The following is an 18,391-nucleotide window of genomic DNA, read 5'->3' as shown; positions in this document are numbered from 1 at the left end:
GAACGCAAACATCAGAGTTTCTATGAAAATATAATTTTTACATATAGCATGTACGTTGTTACATGAGCAAGTTACAGGTATAGGAATGGGAAGGTTGGACGGAAATAAACAGGTTCAAAACCGTGAAAAAACACAAGTCCCGGGTATGATACGAAGAGCACGTCTCCACAATAAATCCACTGAATTCGGCGTTACAGCTGTGCCAAACTGGTTTAAAAGCCACTTCTCTGTCGCAGCACTCTCAAAACGAGCCAACTGCACATTAGCCACATCAGCCAACCCACCACCCCTGAAGCCAGCCCACAGCTGTACATTATCAATGTTAGTTAACCTCTCTTCATTCCTTTATTAATTCTTCTACAATTCCCGCCCTTTTTTCTTTTTTTTTTCTTTTCCTTCTTAACATTTCATACCTTATGTATTTAAAAATCATCACAACCTTTGCACAAATAAACTTTTCATACAGTCCAGATAACTTGTCCCTGAACTCGTACACATATTCCTTCTTCACTTTTATCTTGGGCTTTTCAGCTTCTGGGGGCTGGTCACCTTTCTTCTCATTTGTTTTCTTGACACTTCTCTTATCAGAGAGAAACATCTGGCCAATGGTTTTCCCACCTGATACCTCTTATCCCCGTGCCCAATATTCCTTACCTCCTGCCGGCCCCTTTCTGTCCATCACACAAAGGTAAGAAGTCTGAAGGCGGCTGCAGCGTTGACAGAGAAATAAAGCTGAACCCAAAGCGAGCATGGACACAGCTTACCTGAGCAGCAGCGCTTCAGCTTCGGTGACAGCGATTCCAGCGTCCCTGTCACAGAGGGGAGCAGCCCAGAGGAACCCAAGAACGGAGCGCTGCCATCAGCTCTGTCTCGGGGGACATGTTTTGTCCTAGCTTACACGCGACGTTAGCACGGGTGAAAGGTCCGTGCCCGCCAGCCCTGGGGAGCAAGCCGCCTGTCCAGTCCTACTCCTTCTGGAGTACCGCCCGTTGCCACTCTGGAGAGCGTGTGTTTCCTTACAGGGCTGTCCCTGGTGCTCTGGTGGCAGTAAGCTATTACATGTGACCATCGTTAGTGACCTGAACTGATCTAAGGACAACGGGCCCTCTCCTCTATCAGCTAACAACTGATTTCTTCGTGAGAACACTGGATGGCTACGGGCAAGGCTGGACTGAAGGCTCATCCGTGAGAAGCTCTGATCACACGAACAGCCTCCTGGGCCTTCAGCACTCCAAACCCAAACTGCTCGTCTTTGAGAGGGACGTGGAACTGGCAACCACAGACCATGAAAACTGTCTTCATTTTCTCCATAGAATTCTAGCCTGGGTGCATGGCTCTTGCTGGAATAAAGCTGATGAGTAAAACCCAAAGAAAGAAACACTTGAGAAAAATGAGCAATTCAAATATGAATTGCTTTTGTGTAACAACCCCATGCTCTCTTTACCAACCCACTAGAGATCATGCAGAGAAACTTTCCAGGGAGGAAGAGTTTCTTTTCCAAAAGCAGTGTACTCCCCCCTCTGCAGCCCACTGATGACCTTGTTCATTGATGAACTTCCCTACTGCTGCCTGCAGGGACAAAGTCACCATAAATTGTCCAGAATGGGAGGCGTGTTGTGTCGTGCCAATGTGGCACAGAGCCACAGAAAAGCCTTGACCTACTTCCTGGACAGTGAAGCAGGGAGAAAATAAATAGTATTGTTGCTGCCTATTAAAGCTGGCAAAAACATAAAACCTGGTAGGAACTAGTTGGATTTCCATAGTAAAAGTTATCAGCCCAGTGTTGTGTTAACAGGAGACGATACAAAACATGTCAGCATCCACTAGAAAATGAGTGAAACACAGTATAATGCGTGCAGAAATATACAGAAAGCACTTGCACTAGTATAAAAATATCCACAGTCCTCAGACAAATGTAAACTGGTACAAAATAATTCCAAGAACAGGAACATGTTTACAAAAGGACATGTCAATATAAAACAGTAAAACCACGTTCACCCTCTCCCAGCCTCATGCACAGCACAGACACACAGGTAGCCCACGGAAGGGCCACAGGTAGCCCACGGAAGGGCCACAGGTACCAAGAACGAGCAGAGCCTTGACTTGCCATTTGACCTTCTAGGTCAACGGTGCCTGCTGCACACCACAGCCCGCGCTCTGGACGTACAGCCGACTGGCAGCAGAAGGGCCGAGACAGGCAATGCAGAAGCAAGCAAACAAACAAACAAACAAAAAAAACCAAACCAAGAAGAGAAACACACCCCCATGGATTTTAGGGCTTGTTCTTTCCCAAGCAGTCGTTTGTTTCCTGATCCTTCAGGCACACCATGGAACTGATGGGGTTTATCCTACCGGTGTGGATAAGCGTTCGGTGGCCTGGGCAACGAGCGGACAGCAGCACACAGCGATGCCTGTGCATGGGAGGTGACAAACTGTCTGCCTTGCTGAGAGAGAGCAGGAGTGTGGGGAAAGAGGCTCAACGAGGAGAGGGGTTGGAAATACCTCAGGGAAGCAGCTGATTCTAGCTCCCTCGCAAATGAAGTCCTTCAGCAAACAAGCAAGCACCAAGATCCCGCAGTCCCCATGGCAACAAAGCAAGCACAGAGGGCCTCGGAAGTGAGTACAGCTTTGGAGAGCAACTGGGAAAAGCAGGGCTAGGAAATGGAAGCCTGAGTCCAGGAGAAAGGGAGCTTTGCCAGGCTGGTGATCTTTGCTTTAGACCACACGTAAAGCCTCCAGAAGACTGTCTTCCCTCCCTGCGTCAGATTTCTATGCTGTCAGTCTGGAACATCCAGAAAGTTCACTCTCGCTCCTGCAGCACGTGCAAGTCCAGGCCCAAAGCTGGTCAAACCTTCCGCTCACACAATCTAGCAGCAGCGGCTTCTGACCCCTGAAGGCAAAGCTTCACGTTTTTGCCATCAGTGCAGGGGTACCAAATACCGCGGACCAGAAACCCAACCTGGAACGCCCAGATCACAGTCTGCAGCGCGTCACAGAAATGGAGATGCAGCGGGAGGGAGCAACGCATCATTAAGGCCTTCAGGGTTTAGCTGGCCGGACAAAACAAGGTGTTTCTTTCCCACAGACCTGTCATTTCAGTCTCGGAACGCTGTCTGTGTTTGGGCATGTAAAGTCAGATGCCAGCATCTACGCACGCAACATGCATTACCCATTGTTTGCAGAGAAGCCCTCTGTTTTGGCAGCTTGAATTGGACTCCTTCCAGCACACAGGCTTTTTTGGTCATTCTTTGAGCTCAGCAGCCAGTTACAGGTTTCCATAGTGACAGGACTTAAAAGCTTGATTAATTCTCCCCATGGTCTTCTTCCACCCAGGCCACAATTTTCCCCTCCCAACCAGGAATGATGTCATCATCATGGAATACCTACAAAAAAGGGAGTCCAGTCACGTCTGGAGCCTGGACACCACTCTGCTACAGCGTGAGGAGCAGGAGAGGCAGGCAGTGAGTCACGGCTCCTTGCTCAGATTTCACTACACAGCCCAGAGAACACGCACCTCATCCATCATTCACGTGTCTGAGTAATCTTTAGGTAAAACACAGATCAGGCCCCTTTAACCAGTAACCGTCAAGATGATTATTGGCACTGTTTTGAGAGGAAACGTGCCTTTTCTGATCCTGACTACACTCCAGCTGTTTCTGCAGAACAGCTACTTAAGTCAGCCGGCTGTTCCCAGAGAGGGTGACGCTTTGCACTTGTCTTAATTTGTGAAGCAGGAACTATCCCAATAACCTTTAATGAATCCAACCCACACCAACGCCAGCCCCAGCACAAACAGGGCTGTAATGCAGCACACAAAGGAAAAGGTGCCACAAACACAGTTATCGCTGAAAAACCTTTAAAAGAAAGCAGAATGTTTTTTGAATAAACCACATTTGCCTAAAGTGTGTCTCATTGCAACAGGTTTTATAACGCCACCTGAAGGGCCAGAAGCGTAGCCTGGGCTTTGCCCAGGGTCCCCTGAGCAATGCTGGGTCACAGCAGCCCTTTGCCAACAGCCAGCTCTTTGCCCAAGGGGCTCTGCAATCCCCAGGCAATTTTGATCACATTCATGTAATTGCTCCAGCTGGGGAGGAAAACTTCCCATTTTAGCACTTTACAAGAGAAGCTGAATCTGCAGTTGTGAAAACAGTCTGTTCAGGCGCAAGTTCAAAGACTTCATTAGTTTGGAAGAGAGGTGACCACGGTCTGCAGGGCTGTGTGGTAACACTGAACCCAAAGCAGCCGAGAGCTAAATCCCACACTTACCTCCTCCTTGACAGTGCCAAACTCTGGATCCAGGGCTTTGAAGTGGTACCGGTGGGCTCCTTCACGATCGATAGCTACCTTAAAATCCTTCAGAGTCACTTCCCCTAACCTGCAAGGGAAGAGTTTGGCACTATCCCACGGTACACCGTCACCAGACTTAGCTCAAGTGCTACTACAAGGGTCACAGCACCAGTCTAGCTCAGCATGTGGCACCTTGGCTGCAGGGACACAAAAAGCGTGCACCTGCCGGGACACCCATCAACCCCAAGGTCCTCTTCAGAGGACGAATTGCCTCCCGATTCATTAAGAACCACCTCACAAAGCCTTCTTCACCTTCTCTTTTGCACTGATAACCGTCGTTTCGGCAGGAGCATCCTGCACCGCATGCCACAACAGAACTGCTTGGCTGCTTGCTCTTGCTCTCAGAAGTCAATACAGGAAAAAAAGAAAAAATCTCTTGGGGCTCTAAAACAAGTGCATCAGCTAGGGGACTGCTTTGGGCAATTTTCCCCAGACAATGGTACGAAGTCCAATGCCCGAATTCCTGCACAGCGAACCTGTGCTAGTTGTGCCCGTACCCAGAGGAGGTCAGACTGATGCTTTAAGGGAAACCAGCACCTCCTACATCAGGGTCAGCAAGGCCAAGCCAGACCTCACCTCTTTGGTATGTTGACCATGAAAGGCGTGAGGGAGCGGTCAGTGAAGTACAACACTTTGGTGCAGGCACTGGTGCTCATCACGGGTGTGCTGTGAGAATGAGGCAGTTCTGCAAAGACAAGCGCACGATCACTGGGGAACAACCCTTCTCCTGCCACGACAGGTGGTCTCAGCAAACCTGCCATCACAGCCAGAGAATGTGGTGATGGGGACGGATCCTTAGGAGGGTGGCAAATCACCCCTGCTGGGAAGGGCCAGGTATTCCCCTGCTTCCTGGAAAACTTTGCGTTTTAAGGTAGGGCCACCACCTGACTGTGGCGTTAGCATGGAAGCAGGATTTCTGTCCCATCCACAGAGGGGCTTGCTGCCACCCTCTGCTCCACAGACACTCTACGCACCACCTCAGCAGCGGGAGGAAAACCTTGCTGGAGGAGCCCATGACTAACTAGCCCAGCAACGTTACCACTCGCCTTCACTTGCAGATGGGTAGAGCAGGATGAAGTGGCTGATCACCATCAAGGCAAAAGGTTATCTGTCTCCTCCCCATCTTCCCATTCTAGTTGGCCAGGATGGGTGTTTGTGCGTGGATTTTTCTTTGCTCATTTGTGTTTCTCTCTCTCTGGCTATTGCTTTGTTTCCTGCTTCCCTGCAATGTGCTGTGCCAAAAGCTGAAGCAGAGGAAGGTTCACACTGAGTGACTCTACAGTTTTAATATTCCTAGCATGCAGAAAACACTATGGACACCCACTCAAAGGCTTTCGAATTTAACAAGTCTTTGGAGCTACCTCTTAGAGCTCTTTACACACCTACGCTTGTGGCTGCACAATTCAATTTTCCTGCTGCAGTGGAGGGGGATGGAGTCTGCGAAAAGGGAGAGGTACAGTTTACACGCAAGGAACACATGACTGTGGCTGCTCTAAAAACTGCAGTTTACAGGGGAGGAGGGAGAACCCAGCAAATCCTCCCCACAACCCACTCCAGGCTTCCGAGTTCTTCTCCTCCCTTCCTCCACACCTTGTACCTCCAGGCTGCCCTGCTGCTGGACACTACCATGCCGCTGAGGTGGGGGCCTCTGTCTTCCCCCACTGCCTACAGCCCCCTACAACCTCACAGACTTTCTAGGTGACGTTTACAACCAACACTGGGGAAAAAACCAGCCTTTGTGATGAAAAGCAAACGTGGAGCTGCTGCAGCTGGAGCCGGGCCGTGCTGTTATGCATATATATGAAAGGAGCTAGACACTGAGGGGGGAACAAGGAAGAAAGCAACTGTTCAGTTGTTGGTGTCCACCAGATGGTGCAAAGCAGCAGGAAAGCTGAAATAACCTCACATTTCCCACTCCTCCCAGGGGTAATTGTTTGTCACAGTTATTTATACTGCAGTACTACCCAAGTGGCCCAGACAGACTCCCGCTGTGATGATGCTTTACAAGCAAGCAGCCATGGATTGCCTCTGCCCCCTTTCCCTTGCAGTGAAGTCTAATCTGCCCGGCAAACGGCTAAAGGGAGGAGAGAGAGCTCTGGTAAAGGGAGTAAGAAGCTGGAGGTGGCAGATTCCCAAGGTGGTGCTACGCCCTGGCCGAGAAACCCCTGCAATGAATTTGGTAGTGGGAGGGCAGGAGTTGAAAGGCACTTACTGGATTTGGGAGGCCAGGAGTCTCTACACTCGTTTGTTGCTCTGCTTGCCGGTGATTTCCCCCGTATCTAGGGTGCAAAGCCAAAAGAGTGAGCACAGTGTCACTGCCCAGTTGGAGCTCTCATGGCTGCTTAGCCATGGGTTGTGTGTGAGGGGCAGAAGTTAAGAGCTAAGTGCCCTAGGAAGCCTTTACCCTTCTCTCTTGCCTCTTCTGTGTTTCCATGCGGTACAGCCGTTCCATCAGGCTGGAGATGCCCTGCTCCAGGCTGTCAATGGTGTGGTGCTGTGGGTCATGGCCACTGAAACTGTTCCTGAGGCTGCGAAGGGCATCACGAACCAGCTGCAAGTCATTTGTCTGCCCAAGAGACCACGAGTCAGTCAGGCTAACTCCAGGCAGCTTTTTTCCCATCTGAAGCCACAAGTCTTCGAAAGGGGGATTATCTTTTAAAAAGATAATAGCTTCCAGAATATCTGGAGTCCCCATCTGCACCTGGCTGGGAAAATATCTCTTAGGTGCACTTACCCCTCGGTGGGCTGTGGGAGCAGCTCCTTTTGCTGCTGTCTGGAGGAAGCCGTTGCTCTGAGCGCTGTGACCGCTGTAAGCCATCACCTGTTCAGGGAAGATGCACGTGCCACTAGGGATGTGTTAGGACCTCCCCAAAGATCCCAGTCTGTCCACTTCAGAATCACGAGAGGGCATGTAAAACCTTCCACATCAGTGATGTAACTCCCACCTTCTACCAGGTAAATAACACTCACTAAGGAGTGTGCAGGCAGTCCTCGAGGTCAGAGCACAAACATGATTCCTCACATGCAGGGGGAGAAAGAGGGGCTTTGCTGCTACACCCCAGAGGGCCCTGCAAGCCCTAGTGAGCACAACCAGCGTTCAGAGCAGCACTGTGCAGAGACAGGCAGCGAGGCTGGTGCTCCTTCCACCAGGACAGTTCCAAGTGCTCAGTACCAGGGTCAACAGGAAAAGGAGGAGGTAAGAACGCTAAGCCCTGGTCTAACCATTAGCCAGGGTCACAGCTGAAGCTTGGAAGCCAGAGACCCTTGGCTTCTCTCACTCCTGTGCTCCCCTCACCGTTCCATCCCTTAGGATTCTGATACAAGAGGCTAAGCCAGAGTGCTCACTGCTGGGTGCTGTGTGGGGTCTGGCTGCCTTGGTTAGGGCACCGACAGCGGGAGTGCACAGCCGGGCCGCTCTGGGACGAAGCGGATGATTTCTGGAGATGGGCAGCTAGAGGGTGCTGGACAGAAACATTGCTCCAACAGTCTGATGTGTAAACCAAGGCTTCCCATACCTCTTCAGCTTCTCTCTTCATGCAGTGAGCTAGCAGGGCCTCTTTGTGCTCCAGCTCCCGCTCCAAATCCACCTGTGAGGGGGGCGAGTAGAAGTCTCAGCACAAACTGAGCCACCAAGGTGAGCGCAGGCTCTCAGGGCACCAGCGCAGCCCACCAGCTCCATACCTGTTGGTAGCTGGCCTCAGAAAGCTGCCTAAGCATTTCATCCAGTTTGGTCTGATGCTGCTGTAAATGCCGGTCCTTCTGGCACAGTTCTTTCTGCAACACAGTAATCACAGAGAATCAACACAACAGCGAGCAAGGCTCACAATCATCTTCCCACGGCAGGGAAGGTTACGTCATCTGCCAGCACCACGTTCCTCTACAGGCTGACTTACACAATGTGTGTACTTCTAGCTAGATGTTAGAACTGAGCGTCAAAGTTTTGTTTTTTTTTTTTTAAACAGGTTGGTCAGGTGGTTGTTGCCTGGAGCCCCCTTGCCCAGCAAATATCCACTACTGAGGCCAGACCACCACCCCAGAGAAAACAGATTCCTGAGGGATCAGTGGACAATCAGGTGACCCAACCTCACCTGGTAGGCTTCTCCGCAAGTGTTAGATACTCAGCAAGCCACCACATAAACCCCATGACAATAAAAGGTCTACTATAAAAAGCTGTGGGCAGAACTCAAAGAACATCTGACCCCTCCCATCTTGTTACAAACATCCCAGAGGTGACTGAGTGCCAGGGAGACAGCAGTCACATTCGCCAAACTGAAGAACCACCAGATGCTGCCCCCAGCAAAGCCTCCAGAGAAGAGAGGCTCCATTACTTTGTACTCTGCCAGTAGCCGGTTTCTCTCCTCAACCTTCCTCTGAAGATCAACCTGCAGAAATAACACAGATGTGAGGGAGGTATTCCTAGAGAATCAGTGACAACCTCTTTGCCCCTCATGCTAAAGGGTGACCTGAGACCAAATATCGGCAGAGTTCAAGGGAGCTGGTGTTCAAGGATGTCAGCCTTTTGGACAGGACGGTTCCTTCCTTGCCCTTCTCTCTTCAGAGACGCTGCATGGCCGCTCCACCTGTCAGAGTGCCACTTGCTGACCCAGGGAGCGCAAAGAAGAAGGAAGAACACAACTGTGCTGAAAACATCATGGGAAGCCGCTCCCTGTTTCAGCTGAAGGTCTTGGAGGACAGGAAGCGGGAGCGAAGAACAGGAAACTCCAGCGAGTCTCACAGCTGCTAGTAGCCTGTGTGCAGTTTTCACTACGCAGAGACCTTCACTAGGAGTTCACTATCCCATGACCTCAAGAACTATGCTGTAACCAGCAACCCCACCCTGTGGCTGCTGGAGCCCTCTGGGCCACCAACCTCCTTCCAAAATAATCTAACCTTCAGCAGCACAATGACTCACGTTCTGGTTGTGCAGCTCCTCCTTGTCCATGTTTGCTCTCAGCAGCTCCTGCTTTAGCTGAAGAACTGAAGCATCCTGCTGAACCAGCCTTTGCTGTAAAGCATCCTAGGAAAATATGTTATCTGTAGCAAGGTGCAAGACAGAGGCAGAGACCCTCCCCTGGGAAGCGAGTGACCCAGACCAGTAGCCATAAGACAGTGGGGCCACTCACAGGGCTGAAGGGTTGCCAAGGGCCCAAGAGAGCAGGAGGTATGTAGACATCTGCCCCACGGGCTCTCAGCTCTTCTGCCTTTCTCTTACCCAAGAGAGATTTCCCTGCCAACATCTTAGCCACCTGGGACGAAGGGATTTCTGTGCTTCTACCTGAACTTCCTGCTCCAGAAGCAGCCCAACAACTTGCCTGAAAACAGCAGTGTCTTTGGGGGGTCGCTTCGGTGGCTGACAGCTAGTGTCTGCAGCATCCAGAGGGCAGAAAGAGGCCAGTGTCAGCCAAGGACACAAGGAAACTTAAGCTCTCAGTGTGACCTAATTGTGCAACGAAATCCTCTCTGAAGAGGCCGAAGTCAGGACTAATTCTGCACCTTTCACTCAGTGTTACGCAGAAACCGAGGGCTCCACCTTGGCCAGCTACTGCTGTTTGCTTCCTTCACTGGAGCCTGACAGGCAGCTCTAAAAATACGTTCTGCTCAGGAGTAGATGATTAGTGTTCAGAACTCCAGAGGGAGAAACTGAGCCAACAGGAGCCAAAGTTGTGAAAAATGCTGCAGCTGAAGGGGACAAGGATACCCCCGTGCTCCTTCCTCTGCTGCCAAGATTGAGTTCACTGGGGCAATCCTACTGCGCGCACCTCAAGGAGGGGAGGGAAGAGCCATGAGAACCAAGCGGGCATCCTATGCCTCATATTTTGTTTAGGAGAAACAGACACAAGTGGGGACATCTGGCCACAATCCTACAGACAGAAACAGAACCTGGGAGACCTCACTCCTTGTGCCTGCCTTAACTGCAGCCAGTCCCCAGACCCAGACCACAGGAACACCCACCTCCGAGTCCCCTAATACAACTGCCTCCACAACACGAGATTCCTCCGAGGTGTACGGCTGCTGCTGACTAAAGCTTTACTATTTATATGTGATGAAGTGCCCCTGTACTCACCTTTATTCCCTGTAGGTTTCGAGCTTCTTGTTTGTATTTCAATAGCTCCTTCTGTAAATGCAACAGTTTGATTAAACAGCATCTTGTCACCCTTTCAGAATCAGCCCAAGCCCCCAGGCACCTGCTTCAGAAGAAAGCACATCCCGCTTTTTCCCCAATGATCAAAGAGCACGTCAGGCCCTGAGCCATTTTAATGAGTTACAAACATGACAGGACAGTTGAGCAGCTCCCTAAGCCCCTTCTGTTAAAGCCATAAGAGAAAAAGATTGCCTGCTCCCCCAAATCTGTCCTTCAGGGCAATGTCAAATACTTCTCTCCCAGCATCAGAACTGGTCCCGGAGCCAGCATCAGCAGAAAGCTGAACTAAGGCAGGCATGACAGGGCAGGTTCTTCTTAGCTGCATTTATTTCCTACTTGAAAGCTTGTTTTCAGACATGGCTAGAAACTTAACAGCTGTCCTGGATAAAGTTTTGAGAAGCTAGTAAACCTGGATCTCTCCAGCACACAGGAAGAATCGATTTCAGGGCTTATTTGAATTCCAGTAGCACTTAAGATATTTCTTTTACCAGCAACTGACTTTACCAGTATTGGCTTGAGGCAAAGTGGGGAGGCAGCATATATTTTTCTGGTACTATCCCACAAACTCTTATTAACTGCCAATATGGATACAATAAACACTTTCCAGCCAAGTGCTCTCCAGGTCAATGAATTCTGGTCTCAGGGAAGTAGATAACCATACTCCTGCAGGGATGGAGATCCCAAACAGCAGAGTATGGGAACACAGCTGGAGCCCTAACACAGCATAACCCCATGTCTTCAGTTGTGCTGTCCACCTCCCCACCCCATCCGTATCTGTACCTGTCCCCATCCCCATCTCCACCCCCTCCATCCCCCCCCCCCAAAAAAAAATTAAACTACAGCAGAGTCTGCAAAGATCTCTTGACCCAAACCCTCTCTTTCCCCTTCATCTGTGCCCCTCTAACCTTTAGGTCTTGATTTTCTTCCACACTCTGGTCCAGGCGACTTCGGATTATGATCTGAGCATAAAATACCATGGTTATTATTGTGCAAGACACCTGCTTGTGGCAGAACACTGCAAAGGGCAGCTTGATCAGAGGAGTGTAGGTACAGCAATGTGCTCACCAGCTGTTCCTCAGGGCAGGCTCCACGTTCACAAAGTTCAAAGGACCCTTCCTGCTCATCCTCAGGCAAAGACCCATTGAGCAATAAAGCCTGGGAAGATGAAGGAAAAAAAATAATCTCTTCTTCAGGGGTTTTGAAGGAAAATAGGCTAGCTGCAGCCCTGGCTAACAGTCTCTAAAGTTTCATTTTCCATTTCTGCTGACTTATCCCCCTCAAAAACACGTGGAATTTTTCAGGAATAAACAGGAAGATTTATCTCCTGAAAAAGCTCTCCCAGAGGTTATCTGTCAGCCAATATTCTTCCCTGCAGAAAGACACCAAACAAGGACAACTCCTCAGATTTTCAGGGACTGAAGTCTGTCCCAGGCTTCAGTCCAAGGGTAGCCCTCATTGCAGTGACAGGTTTGAAGTCTAAAGCAGAGACTGAACCTGGTTTATGTTGCAAGGCTTCTCTTCTGGAGGGAGACCGAAGTGTCCCCTGCTGAAAGAAGCTGTTCTCCAAACAACATGTCTACGAACGACTTTAAAACCAGGATGTTCAGGGAAGCCTAACTCTGTTCTGCACGCAACAAGACTGAGACACACTTCAAACTGTTGGCCAAGGGAGGGAAGAGCCCTCACCCACAGAGTGAAAATCTTAAGCTATGCCCTGTGCTTTAGGAAGGCTACTAGAACATTAACTCCTTCAGCAGCTCCAAGGTAGCCCAGATGTCTGCAGGAAGATGCCAGAATCCCCACAGTAGACTGAATCCAGCCCGAAGGAGGGAAGAGTGCTCGCTGTAGGATGTGTGGCTAGCAGGGCTCGGCCAGATCTCCACCAGGACATACCACAGCGGTTTGCTCCAGCTGCTGGTTTTCACATTGACCTTTCTCTTCCAGGACTCGGGGCACTTGGTACGTGCCAGGATGTTGCATAAAACTGGACACACTGGGAAGAGTCATGCCTTTCAGTTAGCTTTTAGTTTATTTCTGTTCGAACTCCATGGCTAAAAATTAAATAACACCACATCTGCAGTAATACTCCAGTTCAGCCCCAAAAGACCTCAAGACCGACAGGTTGGGTTCTACCTGCTGAGAGAACCTTCCACCAAGGAACTGCAGCTGCTGATGAATAGCAAACAGCAATCTGTTTTCAGTTAAGGCAAAAACTCTTTGGAAAACTGTTTTCTGAGCGCATCCCAAAGTCCTCCCAGCTGGACACTCAAGCAGGAATCACACAGGAACATAAAAAGCTGCCATGGTTTTGGCATCTTATGGGGTATACGTACATTAGGCCTCTGATATTTCAATCAAACTCTCATGAACAGGAGGCTCTTAAATATTGAGCAAGAGGGGGAAAATCAATTAATCAAATCCAATTTCTTGGCTAGCAACATCAGCTGCCGCTTTCTATTCCCAGGGGATGAGGGGGAAGCAATGCCAGCTGCTCACCCTGGCTCCTGAATCATGGGGCCAGGGCTGGAGGAACAGGACATGCCAGTCTCTCCAGTGCCGCCTCTCCGGGCTCCCAGCGGGCACATAATACAACCGATTTTACCAGTGAACCAAGCTTTGGGTGGTTTGGTTTTTTTCGTGTGTGGGTTTGTGGGTTTTTTTTGTGAGTCTTTTGTTTCCTGCCCATTATCCACAGGGAAAGTGCCCGCCCGCCCACACCCCACCCTCTGTCCGGCTGCCTATGCTTCTCACACAATCTCTGCTTTGTTTACTGGCACATAAATATTTACAATTCAAAGCCAGTATGGTTCCCAGCACAAACAGAAAGGAATATTCCTGAGAGAGTTCAGGGTCTTTACCATATGGATCAGGGGCTCTACTCCCCATGCAGAGTCAAACACATTGGGCTGAGGGTCATTTGGTCAGGGAGAGACTGGAACAGGGCAGCAAGGAAAAGGTCCCACCAACAAAAAATGTTGTGTAGAGAATGTGCCAAATATTATAGTTCAGCCTAGCTCACAGAAAGACTGATGCAAGCCTGTGTGACCCCTGATCAGCTCTGTGAATCCTGATTGATTTCCTGACATTCCTTGTCTCTCTGCATTACTTCCGATCACAAATCACAGAAACACTGCTCTGTTCTCTAAAGCTGCTAACGAAATCTGCAGGCTGCTAAGTGCCCTGGTGAAGGGGAGTCCCAGACCCAGCACGTGGGAAAACACTGCTGCATCTTTACCATTTTGCACAGTAACATACATGCTTTGCACAGTGACACCACATACAGGAGTTAGCACAGCATCACAGGACAGGGAACCAAGCCAAGGAACCCAGCTAGGATCTGGACTCCAACCAAAAGACAACACAGACATAATCTCCTTCTAAATCGCCTTCTAAACACGGACTTTGTTTTAGATTCTCTACAGTGGCTCCATTCTTCGGTGCATTCAGCGTGCCCTTTGCCCTCTCACAGTCCCCTTAAATTACTAGTAGTGAGTATCACTGATCTTCAGTTTTCATAGCAATATAATCTTCCTTGCTCTTTCCACACCCCTGTCTCTCCCTCCTGAGTAAGAGGCTCAAATCATGTCAACACCGAGTTTTGGAAAAAACTGAGCTAAGAAAAACAAAAGGTTGTGTCTGAATTGCACAGATCCTTTCCCTGAAACCTTGGTAAAAATACTGGGGCTGGGGAAGTTGCAGCCACCTTTCCTCCTTCCCTGGACTCTCTTGATTTAAACATGCTACCCTGGTGGGGGACAGGCATACCCTGACCCAAGCAGGACTGTGGCTGGATCCAGCTGTCTTTAAATTGCATCTGGGATGTTGGAAAAGGACGGTTTGGGCATTCTCCGTTCTGGAAAAGGTGACAAGCACCAAATCACAACTGCAGGAGCCAAGAGAGCCTAAACGTTGCCAGAAAGGAAGATGTCGGAGCACTTTGTTAGGAGCATTCTGCTGCTGGAGAAGGTCTTCACTGGCTGCAGTGAAGCCCAACACAGATCAGAAATACTTCCTCATTCCTGAGGAGCTCTCCTCTCAAGGGACTCAGCCCACAGGGTGAGACTCAGGGAGGAGCCACTGTCCATATTTAACAGAGGCGACTCAAGACACCAACTGACTTCTTGCACAATCACCCCAGGAGACCTCACTGGGCCAGGACTCTTGTTCAACCCTCCTGAGAGTTGCGGCCAGTGTCTCAGCTGCAAGATAACCCGTCTTCCAACTACAGTTGGTGGGAAAATATAAGCATGTGGAAGGGATGCTGGCTAAGAAGAAAATCTATTACCTGCAAACCTGAAATCATCTTCTTTGCTTCCTCCATCTCCTTTTCCAAATGGTCCTGTTGTTCCAAAAGCTGCTCCTCCCATGAGTTCTCCAAATATGACCCAGGGTTCCCTGCTTGCCACTCAGGTTGGAAATGAGGTTCTGTCTCTTCTGGAAGAGAGAGCAGCTGAATGTGGTCATGACAGACAGAGGAGTCAAAAAAAGACTTGCACCACACAGCAATTGCCTAGAGTCCACACTAGCTGTCATAACAAACCAGCGCGTCTTCCAGCTGGTATCAAGGTAGCTGCCACAGGTGTGATGTCCTGTCTAATCTCAAGGATTTACGCAAAGGGAGCTTTCCTGCATACACATATATCAAAGATAAGCATCCTTCCCCTTTGTTAACTTTGCTGCATCTGATTCCTCAGTACTGAAGATTTCAAAGCGCATCACAGAGGACAATGCACTGCACCACATGTGGTAGAAAACACCTAAGGGCAGAAAAGCAACTGTGGGATGCAGTGAAGAGCATGTCTTTGTGTTGGGGAGTGCACCAGGGACCCACTGAAGGCAACATTAAACAGTAGTTGACTTGTCAGACAACATGGCTTTCTCAGGGTGAACAAAATATATAATTCTGAAAAAAAAAAGACTCTTAACAGCAAGTTAATAGCCTTGCATGGTTCTTCTGATCCCCACAGCATAAACTGGATTGCTGCTTAACTGTCATCCACTGGCTGGTCCAGGAATGTAGATTTTATGGGTTTTTTTCTTCCCTAAGGAGGGACGAGGTTTGGTGAGGCATAATGATAGCAGTGCTTGTTAGGTGGTTGAGCAAAAGTGAAATTGGCCAACACAAGCTGCTGTGCATCTGTAGACATGGAGGTGCAATATCCTGCTGTATGGGCAGCAAGCAGATGCAGGACTGCTAGCAATTTAAGGAAGAGTCACAGCCTGCCAGCTACTCCAGCTGCTGAGAAAGTCTGTCAAATACTTTCAAAGGAGCACTGAAGCATAACTACACTGGCTGAGGCAGCAAAGCATTTCCCAGGAGAGCTTCTCTGTCATTTGCTCTTGGGAAGGATGCTAACCAGGAAGAGTTATTATTAGACTGCATTCCTGAGAAGGAAAAGAAACAAATTAAATCACTTCAGGAACTTATTTGAAAACCTGTCCTTCAATCTGCATGAAAATTTTAAGTGTAAACTGATCATATCACAGGGCACTTATGGTAATACCACAGCGTCTTCCCAATGCAAACACAACAATACTACAACTGTTCAACTCCTTGCAAAGAGCCACTCAACCTATGTACAGAGGTGCTGTAAACACACAAAGTCAATGGGCTTGACGAACTCACAAATGCATCATGGGCTTGATGAACTCACACAGACTCTTCCTTTAAGAGAATTTCAAATATTTTTTTTCAACATGGCCCAATGAGGCTGTGATGAAAGCATTCAGCCTGCAATGGAAATTATATACGACCCTTAATCCTTCTCCAGAGGGTCCAGGGTTTATTATTTCCCAAGCATTATTTTGCAAGCCTCACAGACATTGCAATATTGATTATTGTAGCATTAAAACTTCTGGGATTTAGTCAGTATCACATTTTCTTCATTCATTTCAGTCACTGGGGAACTTTTCAGCAAGTTTATGATCCAAACCAATCCCAACGAAAGCATGAGCTGTAAAGCATTATTTGCAAGTTACCTGTTTTAGTTTCTGTTTCTTCAGTGTGGATGATCACAAGCCTTTCCTTCTCTTCTGACGGGGCTACAGTGGATTCACTTTTCACACTGTGGATAGGACTGGGCGATGCAAGACTGCAGATGAGAGGAGAAAGTTACTTCTAGTGCTGATCAGCGCCATCCTCATCTCAGATAAAAGTGAATATGCAGTGAATATGCAGGCAGGCTTGTTGAAACTAAGAATTCTCTGCATACTGGAGAAGCCATGAACAAACCAAACCAGGCATGTAACTGTTCCATCCCTCTACATCAGTGTCATAGCAGGCTAACTGGTAAGTAGTACAGTGTGTATCTCTTAATTTCCCTAACAGAAATTGTTTGAAACTGCCACCACAGAATTCACAGATGGTCACACAGGGGTAAGACCACACTCTGCTGAAGGTCTGCTCAGAAGCATTTTACCACGAGCCTTATGTTCATACTGCAAACTGAACAAAAAGCCACCCTGGCTTGCTTCCTCTCTTGCTCTGGCTTTCAGAAGCATCACTTCACTAACTTGAAATTCCAAGGGCAAAATATTTCTGAAAGTCAGATACCACTCATGTTCTTAGGTTAAAACTTCTTGAAAGTACCCACATATTTTCACTGGAGCCATCTCAGCTGACTGTGAGGTTCAAGGAATCTTTTTTCAGAAATTCTTCCTAAATGCATCACCCAGACAACATCAAAAGGTGGCTGAAGCTCACTGACCCATTCAATGTACCTCTAAAGTCGCAGGAACTAATCCTTGCAAATGTGAGCAGGAGTTAATTTTTCATTCTCTCCAACCCAGAAACAAAGGACAGAGAACAAAAAGAAAACAGTGTGGAAATAATATAATAGGTTCAGAAAAATAAGAGGCTTCAACAGCTCGCCTTCTGCATGTTCGTAGCACTGCTGCTCCATATTCCACAGCCCTCTCACAGAATCAGAAAAGCCTTGCAATAGAGATGGAAATGACTTGCTAGCAGCTCCCGTCTGGTCCACTCCCACAGCCAGTGCTGGCCTACTTCTCGTGTATATTACACATCAGCAGTCTAGGTTTCATAGTCCGGACTAAATGGACTTTCACCATATTTAAGGAAAAGATGAACGCAAATTACTGAGAGAATAAGCATCCTCTAATGGGGACCTCTAACAGCTACAGTACCTGTTCTTTCCTGCTCACACAGGGTGTGCATGAGTGTTGCAGGGGTCCAGCACACCTGGCTTTGCTGAAGGTAAATCCTTTTTAAAAGGAGGGCTAAATTCATGACAGCAATCCCCGACTAGGCACATTGTGTATACACCATTTGTAACCGGTGCCCTGCTTTTGCCTGTCACCAAAGGGGTGCACAACATAAAATTAAAATAATTGTTTGGGAGCCCAGAGAGTACTGTTGGGTTTGCATTATACAATAAGGGTCAGAGCAAAGGATGAGCTTTCAGACAGCACAGGTACAGGCAGAAAGCCCAGCTGATCTAACATGCCCAGTAACTCTGAGAGGGATTTGATGTCCTTCTAGGAACAGATCTCGATATTCCCCCTGCGTATTCCCAGCTGGTACTGGGATGTGCCATCATCCTGATAAGACCCCTGAGAAGTGCATTGCTGTTTCACATCCAGGCAAAAGATGAAAGAATGAGAGCTGTCCTAGAAAAACAATATTAGCAACTGCTGGGTGAGAAGGTGGAGAAACTGGGGGATAGGTGAGAGCAGGGAACTAGAAGGAAGAACGAGCAGGACAAAACCCAAGGGGATACAGAGCCTGTGAAAAAACATCCCCTCTTCCAAAATCTGCTCCTCTCAGCACTGGATCCCCAGCCAGAGCAAATACAAAGGATCCCAGCTGAGGCAGGGGGTGCGTTTAAGTGGTCACGACAGGTCTCCACAACACAGACTGTTTTACAGATAATTGCTTAGGCA

General features: G+C 48.7%; 1 protein-coding gene across 4 annotated transcripts in view; it reads right to left on the bottom strand.

Moving 5' to 3' along the window:
- Nucleotides 1-17: 17 nt before the first annotated feature.
- DIXDC1 (DIX domain containing 1) overlaps nucleotides 18-18,391 on the bottom strand; it is a 39,398-nt gene continuing 21,024 nt past the window's right edge. For 2 of the 4 annotated variants that reach the window (XM_037409904.1, XM_037409907.1), the window contains 15 exons: nucleotides 16,469-16,581; nucleotides 14,775-14,923; nucleotides 11,555-11,644; nucleotides 11,395-11,448; nucleotides 10,412-10,462; nucleotides 9,260-9,364; nucleotides 8,676-8,729; nucleotides 8,029-8,121; nucleotides 7,863-7,934; nucleotides 7,082-7,168; nucleotides 6,752-6,913; nucleotides 6,560-6,626; nucleotides 4,924-5,032; nucleotides 4,267-4,375; nucleotides 18-3,383 (listed from right to left, as the gene is read on the bottom strand). In XM_037409904.1, coding sequence (XP_037265801.1) covers nucleotides 3,303-3,383; nucleotides 4,267-4,375; nucleotides 4,924-5,032; nucleotides 6,560-6,626; nucleotides 6,752-6,913; nucleotides 7,082-7,168; nucleotides 7,863-7,934; nucleotides 8,029-8,121; nucleotides 8,676-8,729; nucleotides 9,260-9,364; nucleotides 10,412-10,462; nucleotides 11,395-11,448; nucleotides 11,555-11,644; nucleotides 14,775-14,923; nucleotides 16,469-16,581 — 1,396 coding nt within the window. In that variant the 3' untranslated portion in view covers nucleotides 18-3,302. The other 2 variants (XM_037409903.1, XM_037409905.1) reach the window with 2 other exon arrangements.

Source organism: Falco rusticolus, chromosome 16 (genome assembly GCF_015220075.1).
Source record: "Falco rusticolus isolate bFalRus1 chromosome 16, bFalRus1.pri, whole genome shotgun sequence".
Classification (NCBI taxonomy): domain Eukaryota; kingdom Metazoa; phylum Chordata; class Aves; order Falconiformes; family Falconidae; genus Falco; species Falco rusticolus.
Note: the sequence above shows the minus strand (reverse complement) of the source record. Positions and strands in the feature narration are given on the sequence as shown.